The sequence below is a fragment of the Artemia franciscana genome, chromosome 19 (assembly GCF_032884065.1).
Source record: "Artemia franciscana chromosome 19, ASM3288406v1, whole genome shotgun sequence".
Lineage (NCBI taxonomy): Eukaryota > Metazoa > Arthropoda > Branchiopoda > Anostraca > Artemiidae > Artemia > Artemia franciscana.
Window position 1 is genome coordinate 13,848,873 of NC_088881.1, and position 21,069 is coordinate 13,869,941.

The following is a 21,069-nucleotide window of genomic DNA, read 5'->3' on the forward strand; positions in this document are numbered from 1 at the left end:
AAATCTATTTATTTGTACAGACAATGGGACAGCGAAGAATGTTGTATATTCGCAAGTTTTACGTAGTTAAAAACACACACACACATATATATATATATATATATATATATATATATATATATATATATATATATATATATATATATATATATATATATATATATATATTTACAGGTGGGACACAGTGACACAACTACAATGGCGCGTAACTAATATGGCGCGTAACGACTTACGCGCGTGGTAGGGCCTGGGGGGGGGGCGTGAAGCACCCCCACCAATTAGGTGTTAATACCCCAACACCACCCCAAAAGCCAGTTGTAAATATTTTCTTTTGAACTTTTATCCTTGAATTGCTTGAATTACAAATTAACTTTTAAAATGTAGCTCATTTTCCAAAGAGACATAGTTTTAACCTTAGCATTACATAGTGTAGAAAAAGGTGGAGGTCGTTGAAGTTTCGAAGGGCTGTTTAACCGAAACTAAAATGGGCACAATAAACGCAAAGAGTCCGATCCTTTGTTTCTATCCAAGGGACAAACAGCAAATTTTATTTAAATCTTAGAACATTCCTATCATGACTTGTTTCATCTTACATGAAATGACTTTTCTCATTTCAGTTTTATTTTTGCGAAGACAATAATTATCTATAACCAGACTTTAATTATCTTCCATTTAAGCTCTAAGGGGAGCAAGTTTTGTAATGAGTTAAAACAAGTCTTACAATTATTATTTTAAAATAATCAAGTTAGTTGAACGCTTAACAGCATAGCGTCAGTTAGAGATGCAAAGTGCCTCCATGTAAGTGACTGATTTCTGGAGTTTTCACGATAGTTTAGAGATATCAGCTTATTTCTCGCATGTTTACCGTTGTCTAAGATATCTGTTTATCAGTGTATGACAAACTGATTAGTGTATATGCACGTAACAATTTTTTTTTCACTTTACAAAAATATTTGTTTATCTGTTTAGGGCTAGGCTGTTTAGAACTAGGCTTATGACACATCCCACAAGAGTACCTTTAGCCATTTTTTATAGCTTGGTTGGGGAGGAGAGATGATTATTTTAATCGATTGCTTTATTTTAATAATAATAAGCCCATTATACCAAATATACCAAACTAAATAATATCCATTTCGTTTAAACCTTATTATCCAGAGATTTTTTTAAGTAGTTCGCAAAAACACTAAGGAGTTTTCAAACCAAACCCCCAACATTCATGATGTCCCTTATATTCCGTTTGCGTTTTTCGGTGGACCTTTCAGATCTCTTCATTTTATTCCCCAAGACGAAGTAACGTTTATTCCACTTCACAATGTGACATCTATAAAATAAGATTTTATAGACACAAAATGAGACATTTGTACCCAATGTGACATGTAGCTACAAATGAGGGATTTTACATGGGCACCACTACTACACGAAGATGGTGGCCGTGCTGTTCATTAGGCAGTTTTTCCCATAGTGCACAAAATTATTAAATTTGCTTAAACATGCCATTGACCGTGTTTCGCCTATATAAACGTGTAAGTTTGATCATATTTCAAAATACTCATTAGTGGTGATCTATATGAGAGCGTTTGTGTAATTGAAGAAGGTCGATTTGATTTTTTCAGAAATTTGTTTTGCGAGCGATTGTCTTGTCCTTACCCACACACTACTAACACCTCTAGTTTTAATAAAAAGCTGTATATTTGGATTGCTGAAATCGAAAAATTCATTACTCTAGACAAAATTGTCGAAATTTGATAAAATATATCTGATATTTTAAATTTGATACTGACTAGGGGACTGCGAAGTAGCACACAATGTCTTTTAAATGTTAATTTTTTGCTATGGATTCTTTGAGATATTGGGTTCATTTTTTAAATAAATGTATAAACATTGTTAACAGGCCAAAAAAAAGGTTCCCTAGGGAATGTAACCCCTTTAGATGGCGGTGAACATTGTTTAACACATCATAGTCATTGTAAAGACGTAAATATCCAGCATCGCTTCTTAGGACCAGAGTACTTGCGCAGTGTTAAGCACAGGCGCGTGCATTTTGGGTATTAGAAAGTGTATCATCTGTCTCACATTTGAACCAACTGTAGCGTGGAATGGCCTTTAATTGGACAAAAGAGAATTTAAAATCACTTTCAACTAATCAGAGGTGGTTTCCACTGACAAGAAGCTATTGAAATGGAAAGCTGAATTTTACACCTTTAGTCAAAGCGTCACTAACAGCCAATGAAAACCAGATCATCTCTATTAAATCAGAATTCCACGCTATTATTGGTATAAACAGCGATACTGGCGGGTTATGCAAACGAAACTCGTGGGTCACGTTCGCCAACCTGCAATAAATAAATTATCCATGTCAAAATAATGAACTGGGATAAAATCCAGCTTATTAGTAACGCCAAAATCCTCGACACTTGTCTTATGAATAAATATTTCACCCTCCTTAATATGTTTGCCCGGTTTACATTAATGGCTATTTGTTTTCTAGCTGTTACAATTTAGTTTTTACTAAAAAAAAGTTTCTCATTACCTTATTCTTAGATTTGTTTCTTTTTTTATTAAAGACATAGAGAAGCCTCTTTTTTCAGTTGTCTGGTAGTCTGACCTTAAGGAAGAAGTTTTTAGTCAAAAAGATAAAAATACATCCGATAGAATGGATGTTGGTGATATCAGAAAGAACATCAGTAAGTGATCAATAGGCCTAACACAGTTTTTCATATTGAGAAATATCTTGGCTTTTTTCCATTCCTTTTATTTCGAAATTTAAAAGATATTAAGTTTGAGTGCTCTAACTGTAAAAAAAGGTAACTAAAAGGGCTTAAGGTTCCATAGTTTTAAACTTAATGTATTTAGGAAGCAAATTGCTTAGTATGATGATTCTTGTAAGACGAAGAGATTTAATTAATAAAATAAAAAAAAAAACGAAAAATGCGGCTTTAGAAACGGGAGAGGATGTATTGACCCAATTGTAAATCTTAGTTATTATATATTTATATTTTAACTATATTTAATATATACAGATATATTTAACTCTTAATTAATAATTCAGAAGCGGTTGAAGTATCAAACCCTTTTTATTCTTAGTTTTATCGATAAAAAACTGATATGGAATTTGACCGATAGAAAAGTCTTAACAAATATCTTTCCCTTGTGCACTATACCAGATAATTAGTTTAAACTAGTTAATACTATGTACGGGAACAGTATTACTACGATGGAAACCTAGGGAAGGACGGTTCTAGGGACGGGGATTGCTGGAGGAATGTAATTTGGTCCACTAATTATACTGATGGTGAATGTTTGCATATTATGTTAAAATTAGGCGGAGCATGTGTATATTTGTGCTAAAAAGTTGGTGACAGGTGGGACAAGGGATGTTGGTGCAGTCTTGGGCCCTTTATATACCTCCAGCATGCTCATATTTGTGCTAAAAAGTTGGTAACAGGTGGGGTAAGGATGTCGTTGCAGTCTTTGGCCATTTCATACCTCCAAAAATATGAGTCGAAAGTATTTATCTTTATAAAAAAAGATGTAACATGCCCATCCCTCAGCAAAATTATTGGGACGCTGGATGTTGGAAGGGACACAGGCCTGCTTTATTCTCCAACCATGTTGATTGGAAATCACACATTATTGGAAAATCATTACAAGTTTCCAAATTCAAACAAGGGGGATAAAAATTTAGTTGGGAAACACCAAGCGTAGCTTCGATTCAGTTAACGAATCAAGAGTTAGTTTTGAACCAAATCACAACTCAGTTCTTTTTATGTAGGAATTTTATCATATTATCTGATTGTCTTTTCTCTAATGTACAGTACTACACTGAAGCAGCCCTTCAAAATCTTCGAAACAATCTATCTCATGAATGAATTTTTCCACGAAAAAAAGCAATATGAGAGGTATTATTCAGCTCGGTAGGAAGTATTGATCTGTGTAAAAAATGGAAATTGTATATGCATCAGTCCAAAATTGGATTTTCTTCCAGTGAGCTAACTTTCTAATATCACTATCCTGAAAGGACCAAATGATAGGGGGCTATCATGGGAGGTTACACATTCTATGCAACCTCCCATGACTCTTTAACAATAGAGAATTTCAGAACGATCAATGACTCCCTCCCTCTAAACCATTCCCAAACACAGGAAATGAAATGAAAATCTTAATCAAAATAACAAAGAAGAATAGCTTATAACGTTAGATGGCAGCCCTTTTGCCCATGGGAAAATTAATCCTTTTTGAATATCTAAATCTTCTGTTAGTATTCAGAAAAGATGATATAATAATGGGGCTAAAGAACCGTTGCGAATCTTAAGCAATTTTAGATTTTAATCTAGAATCACGATCATCATGGTGCCATGGTGCCTAGAATCGTGGTGCCTGCCTGTTTGCTTGCCAGAGCAGAGCCTTCTGGTTAAAAGTAGACTTATGGCTTGAGGAGATCCATGACTGCTCCTATGGCCACCATGGCCACGGCGCAAAGACAAGTGAAATCATCCTCTTTGGCCCCAAGCAAGGATTATATGCAGTTACCCAAAATGTAGTTTCATATTTGTTAATCTAGTTTGAGGACTAACTTTTGGATAAAAACCACGGGAGAGCTAGACCCGTGATTCCCGACATGGCACATAGGCCCCACCGGTAGGACCTGGCAGTATTTTGATGGTTGTGGACAGGACGTGATGCCTTCGGCTGAGAATACTTTAGAGCCTTAAATAAAGAAAAAAAAAAGTATTTTTCATGTCAATGACCTCACATTCATATGCATTTAAAAAGCAAAGAAGATACATGATAGTATTGCAATGATGTCATATGTTTCCTGGATAGCAGCTTTGGATATAAGATTACGGCAGAAATTTCTAGCAGGTCTGAAATTTGATACTTGACTTTTTATTTTTCTTAAGTTAAGTTAGCCAGTTCTGAAGTTTAAAATGAGCAAGTTCAAGAAAGGGGACTTGGCGTTGGCAAAATTCAGAAATTACCCACTTTGGCCAGTAAGAATTGTAGACGTTAATACCCAATTAGAAAAAGTACCAAAATTTTTAGTTTTTGTTATGGATCCCACGATCTTCAGACAGTTTTAGAAGTAAATTTAGTTCTCTATGCGGGAAAGTCTAAAGTAGCATCACAGAAAACAGAACGGAACGTTAACAAGGCATTTCAAGAACCGGAGATTTTCCCGGAAATCTACTTACAGTATTCAAAAACAGCTCCCTCCGCTATAACTGGCTTAAATTCTGAAAAATCATCGGTAGCTGTTCTTGTTGAAAAGTTAGTTTCTACGGAATAAGAGTTAGCACAGACAAAGCAAAATATGCTCAAAGACATCGGGAAATTAGTCACAGAAAAGGTAGCACAAAAAATAGTATCAACCCAGGTACCGCTGAACAGATAATATCCCAAGTTTATGATGGATTATCAGTAGAATATAATGGAAAATTTCGTAAGATTGGCAAAGTACTTAAGGGGTTAAGAGCTCAAATAGAGTCGCTTGAATATCGTATTGAAAAAATGGAAGATAGACTTGATGAATATCAACAAGAAGCTCAGCTTGATTCCCTTGTATTTGTAGGGGTCAAACAGGCCCCTGGTGTTGACCTTAAAGTAACAATGCACAATATTATAAAGGACAAGATGGGCTTGAGTGCTCTTATGAGTGAGAAAATTATTTCTATACAAAGTTTTCGTTTACCCAACCCTACAGATCAGATTAGAGATGAAAGTCGACTTGCCCCTTGGATCGTCAAATTGTTACGCATACTGTCTTTAAAGCGAAGTCTAAGCTAGCGAAATCTGGTGTTTTTGTAAATGAATATCTCACGAAGTAGCGCAAGATTATCCTAGACATTGCTAGGGATAAGTTCGGAGCAAAAAACTTTGGTCGGACCTAGGCCGTATTTTTGCTCGCCTACCAGGTGAAGCTACTTCTAGGAGGCTTTGGAAGGTTGAAGACCTTCAAGATTAGTATCGTTTTTTTAGATTTCTCGATTGTAGTCTTCGTTGTTTGATCTTTTTTGTGAATTATCTTGCTTATTTTTTTTATCGCTGTTTTTTTCTGATTTGTCTCGTTGGCTACTCCCCCCCCCCCCCTTATGGAGAACAACTTTTTTTTGCGTTTATAGTGATTCGCAAACTGACTATTTGCGTATATTATTATTGTGTTTATGATTGAATGGTCTATATTTCCAGTGCTGATTATTTGTTTCTTCCTTAGATTTTCCTTGTTTCTTTTTTATTCTCTTTCCCTGCTTTTTCTTATTAATCCTTAACTTGATCATATTATTTTTTCCTTTTTTTTCCTTATATTTTTTCCTTATACCTGTGGTCTGGTGGGTTTGGTCGTGGAGGGGAGCTACCATCCACCGTGAGTAATGTGGCGATTTCTATTAGTGGCCAGGGTGGTATTAACTCTTTGGGGGAACGTTTACTTGAATTACAGAATAATCCTTTAGATATTGAAATATAATTAATAATTAAATTGGAAGTAAAAATCAGAAGAATAATGATTCTAATTCGGGTTATAAAAGCAAGTATGTTTCGCAATTAAATGGTTCTGCCTCCTCTAAACGAGATGTATTTTCTCTGTGTTTCATCTTAACATTCAGGGACTTTGCTCGTCTTTTGATGAGTTGAAAAGGATCGTAAGTGGTGCATCTCTTGATGTTATATGAAACTTTCCTGGATTCAAAAAAGGATATAACTTTTAGATATTCCAGGATATAGGATGGAGAGGCTGAATCGGAAACAGATGGCAAGAGATGGCCTTGTCCTTTATTTTGCTGATTGTCTTGCATATAATGTCCGAAGTGATTTGAGCAGAAGTGAGGAAGGAATCTATGTATTCCTTTTTATTGAGATTAAATCAATGCGAAAGTATTTAGCTGTGGGTTTGGTTTATAGGTCCCCCAGTGGGTCTATTCCTTCGTTTGTGAAAATTCTTGAAGAAGTTTTGGACTCAGTCCAAAAACATCCCTATGAAGTAATCCTTATGGGTGATTTTAACCTCAACTTGCTGGATTAAAATTCTGCTTCAACTACTGATTTTTTGTCAATGATGCTCTCTTTGGGTACATTACCTTCAGTTTGTATACCAACCCGAGTTACTGACACGCATGCGTCTCTTATTGATATTTTTTCGTCACTAGATGTTTTAGATAATTTGCTTCTGGTTAGTGATATTTCTGATCATTTTCCCGCTATTTCCCGATATAAGAGTGCTGATCAAGTGCAGCATATAGCATCACCTTCTAATCTTCCATTTTTTCGTTATGGTGATACTGAGCTAAGTCTACTTAATTCTCGTCTGGCTGATCTACCATGGGATAGTTTGGTTTCTGATTCAAATTTTAACCGCTCTTTTGATTCCTTTTATGATTCAGTAAAAGAAGGAATCCTGGAAATTTGCAATCAGGGTCCAGCACCCCATACTTCGAAAAGGATAGCACCACTGAATCCATGGATGACTTCAGGTCTCCATAAAAGCTGGAAAAGGAAAAATTATTTGTGGAAGCTTTACAAGGCTTCATCATCTGTAGCTCATCTCGAACGATTCAAGGCCTATAGGAGTATATTTAATTCTCTGTGTCGGAAGGCAAAGTCTCAGTATTATTATAGAATGTGGGAAGGATTTTAGGAAGACATGATACTTAATTAATTCAGTTCTTAGACCTACTCCTCCTCTACCTTCAGTTCCATCAATGCTGATACTCGATGGTAGAAACGTCCATGGAGATGCAGATGTTCAGCTAGAGCTTACCTCTTATTTTGCTAATATAGGGAAGGCAACTGCTTCCTCTGTGAGCTCTGCATCTTCTCGTCGCGATGTTAGAGCCTATCTTGGACCCTCATGTTTAAAGTCGATGGTCTTGAATTCTGTTTCTGAATTTAAGGTAGCTCGTATCGTGAATGCTCTTAAAGGATCATCCTCTTCAGGACCAGACAAAATTCCTATAAGGGTTATCCGTGCCATTCTACCTGCTATTCTGTCACCATTGACTATGCTTGTCAATCTGTCTTTCGAGAAGGGAATTTTCCCTGAATCTCTCAAGCGAGCTGAGGTTATAGTGCTGTATAAAGGTGGTTCTCGGAGTGATCCTGCTAATTGTAGGCCAATTTCTCTCCTATCTTTTTTCAGCAAAATTATTTGAGAAGGCTATGCTATCCAGGCTTCTTAGTTTTCTGGATGCAAAAGATTTTTTGCATGATTTCCAGTTTTGATTCCGAGCGAGTCACTCTACGGAGCAGCCTCGCACAGCTTTCTTGAATTTCATTTATTCGGTAATAGATTCTGGTCATATCCCAGCAGCTTTATTTTTGGATGTTCGTAAGGCTTTTGATTCCTTGACTCATCGGATTCTTCTTTGTAAACTATTGCATATTGGAATAAGATCAAACACTTTTTCTTGATTTGATTCACATCTTTCTGGTAGGCTTATTTCAACCGATCCACATTTCCAGAGCCCTTCGGTAGTATTTTATAGCGTCCCTAAAAGGTAAAGGTAAATCCTTTACCTTTACCTTGTTTTTATCCCATTAAAACAATAATAATAACAGTGATACTTCGTAAGAAAATGAATCCAGAGGTGGCAAAATTTTGTTTTATAAGCGAGACTATGTTTGGGCCCTGGCTTTCCCGAAAACTGGGCCAAAAAAAGGCCAAATTTTTTGTTTTAGTCTCGTTGAAAGATGTCTGTGCAAACTCTGGGGCCATGGTGTTCCCAATATAAGAAAAGGAAAAGAAAACAAACATTACTTAGTCTGAAAATGGGACCGAAAAATGGCCAAATAACTTGTTTTTCCGAATGCCTACCATCCTGCAGCCTTAAAGTACCAAGGACATCAAAATTAAACCATTTTTGTCCCCTGGGCTCATCTTTGGTCTATCCATGTTTTCTGTGATTTTTCCTTTGGTTGCTATACAACTTTAAAGGATTTTTCGTTGTGTAAGTCCTCTCTTTTGTTTTCATATTTTAAGCGTGAAAATAAACAAGCGAAACTGTTTTTGTTTGCAAACAATCCCATCTAAGCGGTTGCAGCATCCAGTTTAGGGTTAGTTTACACATTACGGAAATCCGTGCGGAATTCCGTCCGTATCCGTAACGATGGCTCAGAAAACGCTACGTTTTAGGGCAAAGTTTTCAAATAAATGTATCAGCGTGGACAACGACAAGTTCTAAAAGAAGAATATTGGCTAATTTGACTCTCGCTTTAGTACTTATACCGCGAAGGAGGTACAGAATACAAAAAGAGAAAGAAATTCAGTCTGAAACAACAAAGGTTGTGATGCTCCATAGTCGTTGTTTTGTTCATTTAAAAACTTTGCCAACAATCCTTCCTGATTTGACTGACGGATCATGCAGTGTGTAAACGAACCATTATCTGTAGCTGATCGTGGAGCAACACCGCAGTCAATAGGGGGTACAACCGTTATGTTCAATCGAGTCATTGAACAAACACAGGCTAGTGGGAATAAGTAAAAATTAAGCAATTAAAGTGGAATTTTTAAACCCGACAAAAATTAGAATTCTATTGATATGTGAATAGTCATCTAAAGGGACAAATATAATAGAATAGGATAGTCTAATGGGTCTCTCTGAAAAGATGTTTTTGTAATTAAGCCGATTAGCTAATAATTTGAAGATTTAGAATCTTGAATAATTTTAATAATGTTCATATTAATGCTTCGCCTAGATTTATGGCAGTGTCTGTCTCTTGCTACATAAACTAGGAAAGTTACAGTCTCTAGAGCTTCATGATGATACGTTTCTTTCGCGCATTTTCTGCTGGTTTTCACAAGTTCCTTATTTTCAAACTTGGCGCCCGCTAAATTCAAAACTATATTACTGCAAATGGAGGGTTTTTTTGTTAAAAATTGAGTCTTCAGGTTTTTTTAATCGTTTAATATGAATATGGTTATGTAAATATCCACTTAACCAGTTAAAAGAATTCCGTTTCTTGTTTTTATCCTTGATACTTTAAGTCCCTGGGCCATAGGGAAAGATATTTACAGAAAGCAAAATTTTGGGTATTGATCATGGACTCCCCAAAAGGGGCACAAAATGCACTCTAAAACTTAATTTTCTGATCAGCTTAAAATTTACAGCCTAGAGTCCTTGGGCCAAGGAAACTCTGATGTACAACAAAGATTGGGGACCCGGACCCATTAAAATTGGAAACCAAAAGATTTATTGGCTGGCTAAAAACCATTATTCACAAGTTCTTTAGCCATAAGAACCGAAATGCAGACAAATTCAAAATTAAATTTCTTTTTCCCATGAATGAGGTCCGAAAATGGACAAAAATATGCTTCTAATTAGCTTGAAACTTGTATTCGCACATCCTCAGACCAGTGTAACCTAAATACACAAAGAAAATCAACAAATGTTTGTTTGCCTAAAAGGTGGCCTGACACAGGGGCAAAAAACTTTTCTAGAACGGCTTGAATTTTACATTCTCAATTTTCTGGACTAAGGTGGGCCTAATATTAAAACAAATTTTATGTTGGGGGCACTTATTGCACCCCCGAAAGTTTATCTTGCAACTTAAACGATATGTAGATTCAATAAATTCGATCTCAACGAAGCCAATACTTTCTGAAAACATTTTGGTTGTATTAATTTATGACGCCCCAAAATAAGACAATTTTTTCGCAGTTAGGCTTAAAACTTACAGTGAAGCTGCATAGCGGGCCAAAAATTACATTAATTTTTGACTTGTTTGATTTAAAATCAACCCACCTATTCAACCTGAATATTTTAATAAAAATGTTTCTTTCAGTAGTATGAATATTTTTTTTTGTAATAAAATTGTATTCGTCTTTCGGCAAGACTAAGAAGATCATCACATTGTTACTTTTTAATTCGAATCCTTTAGAGTGGCTATGTGGGAATCAATCAGTTGTCAGACTACCAATATTACCGAAAAAAGAAGAAGTCTTATCATCGTTTAAAGGATGAGTAGAGGTTTCAAAAATCACACCTCCTCCGTTTTTACTTCACATCATTTTTGTTTTATCACATTAATTATTTAGGTATTAGTATTTCACTTTTGGCCTAAAATAAGTTCAAGGGGATCACTTTTTTGTGTAAAAAGAGGGAGGGGAGAGAAAATAAAGTTGATAAACAATACATATACATTGAAAATAGCTAAACAAAACAAAAAATGTTTATAAACTTTGTCAAGTATCTTACGGATAGCTTGATGCAGAAAAAAGATCATAAAATCAAATTGCTCTAAAACAATTTTTGTAACTAGTTTCTTATGAACAGGTTTAATAAACTGAACAGTGTTATCAGAAGACTTCTATGGAAATGATAATAAATAACCAAAGTTTTCACAAAGACAGGGTTAAATGAAATCGGAATTATGATTAGATATTTGCAACATGGCTTTGTACAGTGCTTTGTAACTCTTACTAAGTTTAGCTCCTCACAATCAGGTAGCTTTTTTAGAACATCTCCTTTAGGTAGACCTTTTAAACACCAAATTTCGGATTTCTTTGTTGAAACCATCGTATTATCACCAATTTTCTTATGATATGCCACTGGTCTTGAAAAGAATCACGATCCTAGAAAATTTCAAACTGTTTAGGTGATACAAGCAAAAAACATTTCGTCAGAAATTAAGGAACAGTCAGTCACCTAAGAATCCTCTACAACGATGATGATGACTCTGAAAAGGGCCTAGAGCTGGTACTTATAACCACCAGGCTTTGTAGGTAAAGTCGACAACCCACCCCGTTGCTGACCCAGAATCACATTTATTCTTTGCAACTATTTTCAAAGTTTTCATCTAATGTTTGTTTTTAAGATAACTATCTTATTTTTTGAAATCCAAAATTATATTTTACTCCTTTTTTCAGAGGGGAAAGTCGCAAACCTTATGTCCAAGATGGGACTGGACCTAGACAAGACTATGAACGAGATCATTAAATTTGCAAAAGGGCGTCCAGTTCCTTTCATAGTTATGGTTTCTATTGGTGCCTCTTCAAGTATTCCAATTGGTACATTTTTGCTTTTCATGGTATTTGGCTTAGCAACTGCATTTATCTCATTTTTTGTTGTTGCAGGTGAGCTTTCAAAAAATCATAACCATAAATTATTATTCTTTTAATATCCACTTATGTGCTTTTCAGTTTTATTTTGTATTCCTCTCAGAAGTCGTGTCTAGGTTGTCTATATGAGCAAGATTTGAAATATAAAGGGGTGGCTTTTATTTCTTTTCACTTTGAGAATTATCCGGGTAGCAGCAGTAGCTAGCAACCTAGTAAGAAACGACCACGTCCCTTAGTATAAAGCACAATAACCCATAACATCTAAAAGTAGAGTCAGATCAAAACAAGAAGTACGCTATTAGAGACTACGTTGTACAAAACCCTTATCTAGGAAACTTGCCATCCCTTGGCTTGAACAACAAGGAAAATAAATTGGCTCGAAAATCAAGAAAAGTGTCTGCAACGACGATACTCTGCATACGCGGCATCTTTTGTTTTTCTTTTTTCTTTTCCTCAGATAGCAGGGACTGGAGTATCGTAGAGAGCTGATTAATGGCTCATTTTAAAGGAAATTGCCACATCTAGTGCCTTTTGTAATTAAAAAAAAAACAATTTTTAAAATATAATCAATTTTGTACGAAAAACTGCATTTTTTAATAACACTGCAGTAGCTCATGTTATTATAACATCAGGAATTTATCACATCTACGTGGTTTTGTAATTAACATATAATATTTTAAAAAATCAATGTTATTTTACAAAGAACTGCATTGTCATATGTTAGATAATGAATGTCGTCATAGTATTATTAGAACCATGTCTGGGCTGCAGCGGTAGCTATCATCTGGGTTGCAACGGTTGCTAGCATCCTAGTAAGAGACGATCACAACCAATTCTAAGAAATATAATAACCCATAACTCCTAAAAATAGAGTCAGATCAAAACAAAAAGTACACTATTACAAAATCGGATTTTTACCATTATAAAAAGCAAGTAGACATAGTTGGGTAAAATGCGGTAATTTCTAGGGGTTTTGAAAAAAAAATCTTATTTGTCATTCCACCACGCCATCCACTGTGCCACACAGGCTTTGAACTACCCATTATTAAAATAACTTATGCTATTAAACAGTTCGTGGTAACGAACTGTAGTAAGGAGTGACCCGACTCAATAGTAACCGAAACTCTAATTAACGGAATTTTAATACCAATAATTACATAAAAAGAATTACATTTTTATGCTGATTTTAAATATATAAGTTTCATCAAGTTTAGTTTTACCTATCAAAAATTATGAGCCTGACAAAATTCCCTTTTTTAGAAAATAGGGGAGACACCCTAAAAGTCACAGAATCTTAACGAAAATCACAACATCAAATTCAACGTATCAGATAACCCTATTGTAGAAGTTCCAAGAGTCCTACCTTCAACAATATGGAGTTTTGTATTTTTGCCAAATGACAGATCTCGGATGCGTGTTTATTTGATGTTTTTTTTGCCAGGGGTGGTCTTATCGACCCAGTGGTCCTACAATGTCGTGAGAGGGCTCATTCTAATGGATATCAAAGGTTCTAGTGCTCTTTTTAAGTGATCGAAAAAATTGGAGGGCACCTAGGCCCCCAAACGCTCATTTTTCCCAAAGTCACCAGATCAAAATTCTGAGACAACCATTTTGTTCAACATAGTCGAAAGTTCTAATTATTATGTCTTTCGGGGTGACTCAATCCCCCAAAGCCCCAGGGGAGGGGCTGCAAGTTACAAACTTTGACCATTGTTTACACATAATAATGGTTATTGAGAAGTATACAGACGTTTTCAGAGGGACTTTTCGTGTTGTTGTTGGGGGGAGGTGGGTCGGGATAGGGAGTTACGTGGGAGGACCTTTCGATGGGAGAAGCTATTATGAGGAAAGAGAATTTCCATGAAGGGGCTGGAGGATTTTCTAGCATTATTAAAAAAAAAACGAAAAAAAAATTTAAAAAAAATGAGCTGGAAGTACGGAGCAGCATTAAAACCTAAAAACAACAAAAATTGTGACGTAAATAAGGGGTTTCGTCTCCTCCACAATATCTCGCTCTTTACGCTAAAGTATTTTTAGTAATTTCAACTATTTATTCTACGGCCTTTGTGATTCAGGGGTCATTCTTAAAGAATTAGGACAAAATTCAAGCTTTATTGTAAAGAGCGAGGTATTGACGAGGGGGCGAACCCCTCATTATACGTAAAAAAAATATAGGAGTGCGTTACATAAGTTAATTCGCAAGTTACGTATATTTATTACTAATAAAAACATTCGTAAAAAAGAGTTCTAGTTCCCTTTTTAAGTAACCAAAAATTGAAGGGCAACTAGGCCTCCCCCCACTTCTTTTTTTTATCAAAATTGTCCGATCAAAATTAAGAGAAAGCTATTTAGCCAGAAAAATATGCTATGCAAATTTCGTTTTAATTATTCAAGTGCGGTGAGCCAAAATCAAAACATGCTTAATTCAAAAACGTTCAAAAAAAAGTTTATTTAGCAAGATTTAGCAAGTTTATAGAGCAAGGCGTTGAGGAGGGGACAACCTCTTCCATATACGGAATAATTTCTACTCGTTTTAAGTTTTAATGTTGCTCCTTACTTGCAGTTAAAAAACTTGTTTATTTTATTTAATACTTTATAATAAAGAACGGGCGCTAGCTCATTATAACTGAAATATTGATTAATAGTTGTACCCTTAGCTCTAGTGCCAGTACTATAATTATGAATTAAAGTGCAAGTATTAAAAACAATAAAATAAATCTATATTGCAAAAATATTGAAAGGCTAATATGAAATATGAAAAGACTACTCAGTAATACACAAGAAAGGGTCGAAAGTTACCAATAATGTTCTTGCACCCATAATTAAGTTCAACTTCCTTTTTTAATCTGTTTTTAATTTTTTTGGTATTTTTTAATTTATGGTGAATGCCATGACCGGAAACCTCTGATCGAAGGCTTCCAAACCCCCATTTCCAAAATCAAGGTGAATCAAATTTTGGCTTTCCTAGCAGTCATTTTTCCCAAGAATTTTATTTTCAAGGGTGTCACCATATGGAACAAATAGTTGTCGAGACATTACAAAGGAATCGTTTCAAAGCTAATGTTTTCATTAACATACTGTTTATAATTGGCATTGATAGCTCTGCTTTACAGTGCAGTTTTTCATCAACATTGTCGAGACAAAATTCCGATGCTGTCAGCCAGTTTAGTATTCTTCACTGCTATATATTTAACTCCACGGCTTCAAGGATATCAACAGACATGCGGTGACACATTCATTTCTAAGTTTTTACCCCTTCTTTCCCGTTTAGTATGCCAGCCATTATGTAAAAATGTCGCTATCTTCTGAAAGGCTGAGATGGCTAGGTTACGTTCTGCGGATGAAGGATGACAGATTGCCAAAGGTTGTCTTTGTTGGCTAACCGTCTAGGGACAAACGAAATGCAGGGCGTCCCCGAACAGGATGGGAGGATGTCATTAGAAAAGATGTAAGGGAAATGGGAAAATCCTGGACAGATATAAAGAGGGAGGCTTTGAATAGGCTGGATAGTATTCGTAGCTGTGTTGGCCTCAGGCGACTTGGTGCCTAACAGAATTTTTTGTAGTAGCAGTGAACTTATTTTATTCTTCACCTCCGTTGAGCCACATCTCGAATAGACTAGAGTAATCAGCATCTTGACACTTTAACGAAAAAGAAAAGAGAGATTGCTTCCCTATAGTTCTGAAGTAAAAGTAAAAGTGTATTAGTGTCATTGGCTTACGGCTGTGACGTATCCTCGTAAGACACTGACGTTATTTCTTAAGCTTATAAGAGAAAGGGAAGCAAATGACCCCACCCTTTAAAACTTGATTGGCTTACATAGGAAAATTTTTTAGCCAGTAAAAAGAACAAAAAGTTAACTTGACTGTTTCTACCGTGTAAAATGTTAATCCAATAAAAAAAGTTAAACATTATCGAGTCAAAAAAAATTCTAGTATTTCCTTTGTTTCTCTCTCGATGGTGCCAGTTGAGAAATGGAAGGGGTGTTTTGCCTTCTAGATTTTCAACCCCCCCCCCTCCCACCCTAAACTTCTAACAATACTTTTGTGTGTGTTTTCTTTGATAAATAGGCTATCCTCTTTTGGTATTTTCATTAAAAAAAACAAAAATCAAACACAATCGACCTCATAGATTAAGAAAACTTTCCCACAACGGACATTTTTGAGAATTTCTGCCACTGTTCTCTGGTCACTTCTAGAGAATTCGTTGCTCGTTTGGTAAAAGTCCTGCTGGTGACTTGCTTTCCCTCTTTCTCTTTTCTCTAGGCGTTTATTTGAAAAATGAATAATCCAGCAAGATTATTATAGCTATATCACACATGCATGAAACACTATGCTCTAATATGGCTCAATTATTCAAGCGAAATTTTCTTCGGAACGCCGCTACCTGGCTCGAAATCCAAGATGGCGGACGAAAATTGATCTTGGCTTAAATTGATCTAAAGCTAAAATTTTGCCCCAATTCCTTAAGAATGACCCCGGACTGTGGGAAAAAATGGGCGTGGGAGGAGGCCTAGGTGCCCTCCAATTTTTGGGTCTCTTAAAAAGGGCTCTAGAACTTTTCATTTCCATCAGATTGAGCCCTCTCATGACATTCTAGGACCACTGAGTCAATACAATCAACCCTGGGGAAAAAAACAAACAACATGGCTCAAAAACAACATGGCTCATTTTTCATTGATTTGGTAATTGATTTGGCAAAAATTGCTTCAACTCCCCCCCCCCCAGGGATTTTGAAGATATTACGCCACTGCTTTAATCAACTACTATGAATTTATCTTTCTCCACAAGCCTAATTTTACTTACTAGTGATACCTCATCTTAGCAGGAAATATAGTTAAAATATGCACCCTCCTGTCCCAACTCTCTACTCTCTCTAATGAATTTTATATTTTCTTTTCATCTCTAATCTTATGCATAAATATTCATACTATCTTACTCTTTCTAGAGCCATGCTACAGATATACATGCACCAGCTCCCAATTTCTCCCCGCTCTGCTCCTTGTTCAGGCTAGGATTTAATAATAGGTCCACTAGACCCATGCCTAGGGGCACAAAATTCCGGGGGGTGCAATAAAAGATCATTGAATGATTATTTTCATAACAAAAACTGGACTAATGTGATTTACTGTCAAAGTGCTAGGTGCACTCCTCTGTCGCGCAGACTATTCACAGAAAGTGATTTTAAAACAGCACAGGGATTCAAAGGCCGCTTAGTGGCTGCTGTTAAATGTCTCCCAAGAATGGCAGCTGAGAGTTCATTCTATTTACACTTCTACTGTTGAGTTCTCTTGCCTTTACAAGTTCATAGGCAGGCTATAAGATTTAGTTGAAAGACTTTGTTTTTCATGTTTTGTATATGTGTATGTATTTTTTAAGTTTTGTTCTTGTTAATAAACTTAACTAGCAAATAATCCCCTGATTTTCGGAGATTCCCCCAAAAATCTTACGAAAACTGAGCGGCAAAAACACTTGAACCTAGAAGCTTCAGATCATTAAATCCGGTCAATAAATTTTATCTATTTTCTTAACTCTAATATGATTTTGTTTTTGTTTTATAAATAGAAATAGCAGCGAGACCGAGAGAGGGCAACTCAACAGTCAACACTGCTAAATTCTAACCAAATATCTCCCTACCTGAAACCCATCACAAATGGCTCAACACAAAAAGCTCAATAAGATTAACACTAAATCCACTAAACTCCATTCAATACAGGAAACTCAGCATTGAAAACTAAAGCGCAGCAAGTGCTAAAGCAAATTAACCCACCACAGACAAGACAACATTGGCAAAAATTATAAAACCAAAAATTAGCTTGACAAAATTTATGAAAGAAACTTAATGCGCTGAAATCGAATATACTAGACCGAGCACAGACAGCTCAACATAGGCAAAATCGTAAAACAAAAGGTCAAATACAGAAAACCAACTAAATAAAGGACAACTAAATAAAGAAACTCAGTACACACAAACAACACACGCAAATAACTCAATATAGGAAACAGCATACCAAAGTCAAACACCAAGTTCTCAAACAAATTGAATATCCCAACCTACTCAAAACTATAATACAACAACTTAACCTACCAAAGATATATCAACCTAGTCAAAACCCTAAAACGTCGAATTAATCCATACCAGACACACCAGCCTGCTCAAATCTATAACACGGCAAACTAACCCACTTAAAATCAAGTAGGGCCTCAAGCTATGGCTAAGACATTTCAACCTAGTCTAAACCCTAAAACGTCGAATTAATCCATACCAGACACACCAGCCTACTCAAAACTATAACACGGATAACTAACCCACTTAAAATCAAGCTGGGCATCAAGCCATGGCTAAGACATTTCAACATAGTCAAAACCATAAAACGACCAATAAGTCAAAACATATAAAACGCTCAGGGAAGCCAAAAACATATAATGAGAAATTAACCCAAGAAAATTCAAGGGAGAAAGCTAACACACCGAAAATAACCGCTGTTAACCTCGTAGAGAATATAGCATATGCAACTTGAAGTACCCACCTCTAAATTCATTAAACTCATTGCAACAGCAGATTCTAAAATTCAAATCATTCCACCTTCAAACAGAAAATACTTAAAACCCATTTTTACCGAGGACAAAAAACAACATCAAACTATTAAAAAAAAAAAAAAAAAAAAACAAGAAGCACAAAAACTCAAAATGTCAGAAATTGAACCTTCTAGACTCAATGAGAGAATCTCAGCACCGGCACAGTACGGGACTCCGTGGACAACCGAAAACAGCATGTCCTCAATTAAATTAGCCCGCCACAGATACAAGAAAATAGTCAAGATTATAAAAAGAGAAATTGACAAAACACAATTCATGAAAGAAATCGATTTTACTAAGCCAACCTCAGATAGCTCAGACTAGGCAAAATCATAAAACGAAATAGAATAACTAAAAAAAGCCAACTAAACCCAGGAAAATTAATAAAAGGAAACTTTATAAGCCCAAAATCAAACTACTTATTTCGATTTGTGAAGTTTCACCATATATGTCATACCACCAGAAATTCAAAGCGCCAAAGGCTAGGTTCACTAAACTCAAACAAAAGTTAATGGGCAACCTAAGTATAGTCGCCAAAGGCTAGGTTAACTCAACTCAAACAAAAGGTAATAGGTGCTAAGTTGAGGGATCTAAGTATAGGCGCCAAAGGCTAGGTTCACTAAACTCAAACAAAAGTTAATAGGCAACCTAAGAATAGGCGAGGAAGCCTCAAAGCAAACAATTAACCTACTAATGACATATTAACAAAACAAAACTTAAACTTGAAAAGTTAGCCCACTTCAGATTCCTCAACTTAGGGATAATCATAAATTGAGATAATGAGCCAGGACAATTAAAATAAGAACTCAAAGGTCCTAAAACTTAATCCTCTTATCCCAGTGCCTCAACTTTCATCATAAATGCTTCGAGATAAAAATCCCTACATTGTAAACCCCAGATTCACTAGACTCAAATTAGGTGGCTCCAGATAGATAGCTCAACCAACCAAGTTAACTTCTGACCAAGGGCAGGAAAAAAAAGCAAAGCTAATCGGGACATTAAACTGAACACAAAGCACGAAAAAACTCAGCTTATCAGAAATACAACCCCATTGAATCAATACAGAAAGCTCAACACAGGCAATACGGGAACTTGACACACCCCATTCAAATTATCATCAATATACCATTTTTCAAGAAAAGCGCCAAATTTACTAATTCTACAGAGTTCAAACTTTAAACTCTATAATTTGACAATCAGAGACTTCATTTTTCAAGAAATTCCTCATTTTTCTGATTCCAACATTCTTAGTCTGTAAATTTATAGAACTCAACGACGTCTCAAAGCCAATACCTTTTTAAGAATCTCGCTTATTTTCAAAATCCGCACCTCTTGGACTTTGAATTCTATGATTTGAAAGATATAGAAATTTTTGCCTCTCGAATGCTTAACCCTTCCAAGAAGCTCACCAAACTTCGTGATTCCACATTCTTTAGGTTTTAAATTTCTAGAGTCTGACAATTCAAATCCTTCTCTGTTCAAGAAACTCCAACAATTTCTAAATTACAAAATTCTTAGATTTTAAACTTCTTCGATTTGACAACAGAAAGTCTACACCTTTTCAATAATCTTACCGATTTTCGGATTCCACACATCTTAGATTTTAAATTCTGCTCATCAATTCAAAGACTTTGTTCTTCAAAATGCTCTAAATATTCCACAATTAGGTACCATTCCTGGATCAGCTGCAATAGGATTTTTTTTTCTCGCAAGACAGTTTTTTTCCTAAGCCCGTAAATAAATGTTCGATTACTATGGGTCGTAGTTCGCTCTTTAATAGGTTGCAGCTGCATCTGCAACTACGACTTAGGAATGCAGTAAGGCAGTCGGGTTTTACTGAATATATGAAGGGGACATGTTGACAAAATCAAGCCTAACCAAGAATGTGTTGTCCATTTAAGAACACTTTAGATTTCCATTTAAGAACTTAGTAATTTAGAACGCGTTGACTAAAAATACATAACAATGATATTAAAGGTGAATTTTGTAAAAAAGTTTTTTTATGTTATTCTATTCTTTATCTACAAATTCTTCAGAATTAATATTCCAAACTCTCGTTTTCAGCGTCACTCCTGGGATTTGGAGCAGTAATGCTTGCAATTGCTTTGGTAGTCGTCACTTGCATGGCAGTACCGCCTACATTGATGCTCGTATCATTCTACTTGGGAAGTACTGCCATTATGAAATTAACATCTTCCTGTTGGCCTACTCTCCAGAGAAGCCCAGGCTCAAAAAACGTCGAGCTGGTCCCTCTTTTTTCCGGTAAGCTACAACCATACTTAAAATTTGTTCATCAGTTTAACAAAGTTCCTCCTACAAGATGCATCTTACGAGCTATAAAAGCAGTCCGGCAATGCAAGCCAAATCTCGTCAAGAAGTGTCTTATTTTGCTGATAATCTTAGAGTGTTTAACTCTTTCACGACCAAGCCCTCGTTTTTCGA

At 35.7% G+C, this 21,069-nt stretch overlaps 1 protein-coding gene across 2 annotated transcripts in view; it reads left to right on the plus strand.

Annotated features, from left to right (window-relative positions):
- The first annotated feature begins 744 nt into the window (after window positions 1-744).
- Window positions 745-21,069, plus strand: part of LOC136039309 (uncharacterized) — a 31,617-nt gene continuing 11,292 nt past the window's right edge. The window contains exons 1-4 of one of the 2 annotated variants that reach the window (XM_065722917.1): window positions 748-798; window positions 2,589-2,684; window positions 11,858-12,064; window positions 20,692-20,889. In XM_065722917.1, the coding sequence (XP_065578989.1) occupies window positions 2,654-2,684; window positions 11,858-12,064; window positions 20,692-20,889 (436 nt within the window). In that variant the 5' untranslated portion in view covers window positions 748-798; window positions 2,589-2,653. Of the gene's footprint in view, window positions 799-2,588; window positions 2,685-11,857; window positions 12,065-20,691; window positions 20,890-21,069 lie in introns of both variants that reach the window. The other variant, XM_065722918.1, reaches the window with a different exon arrangement.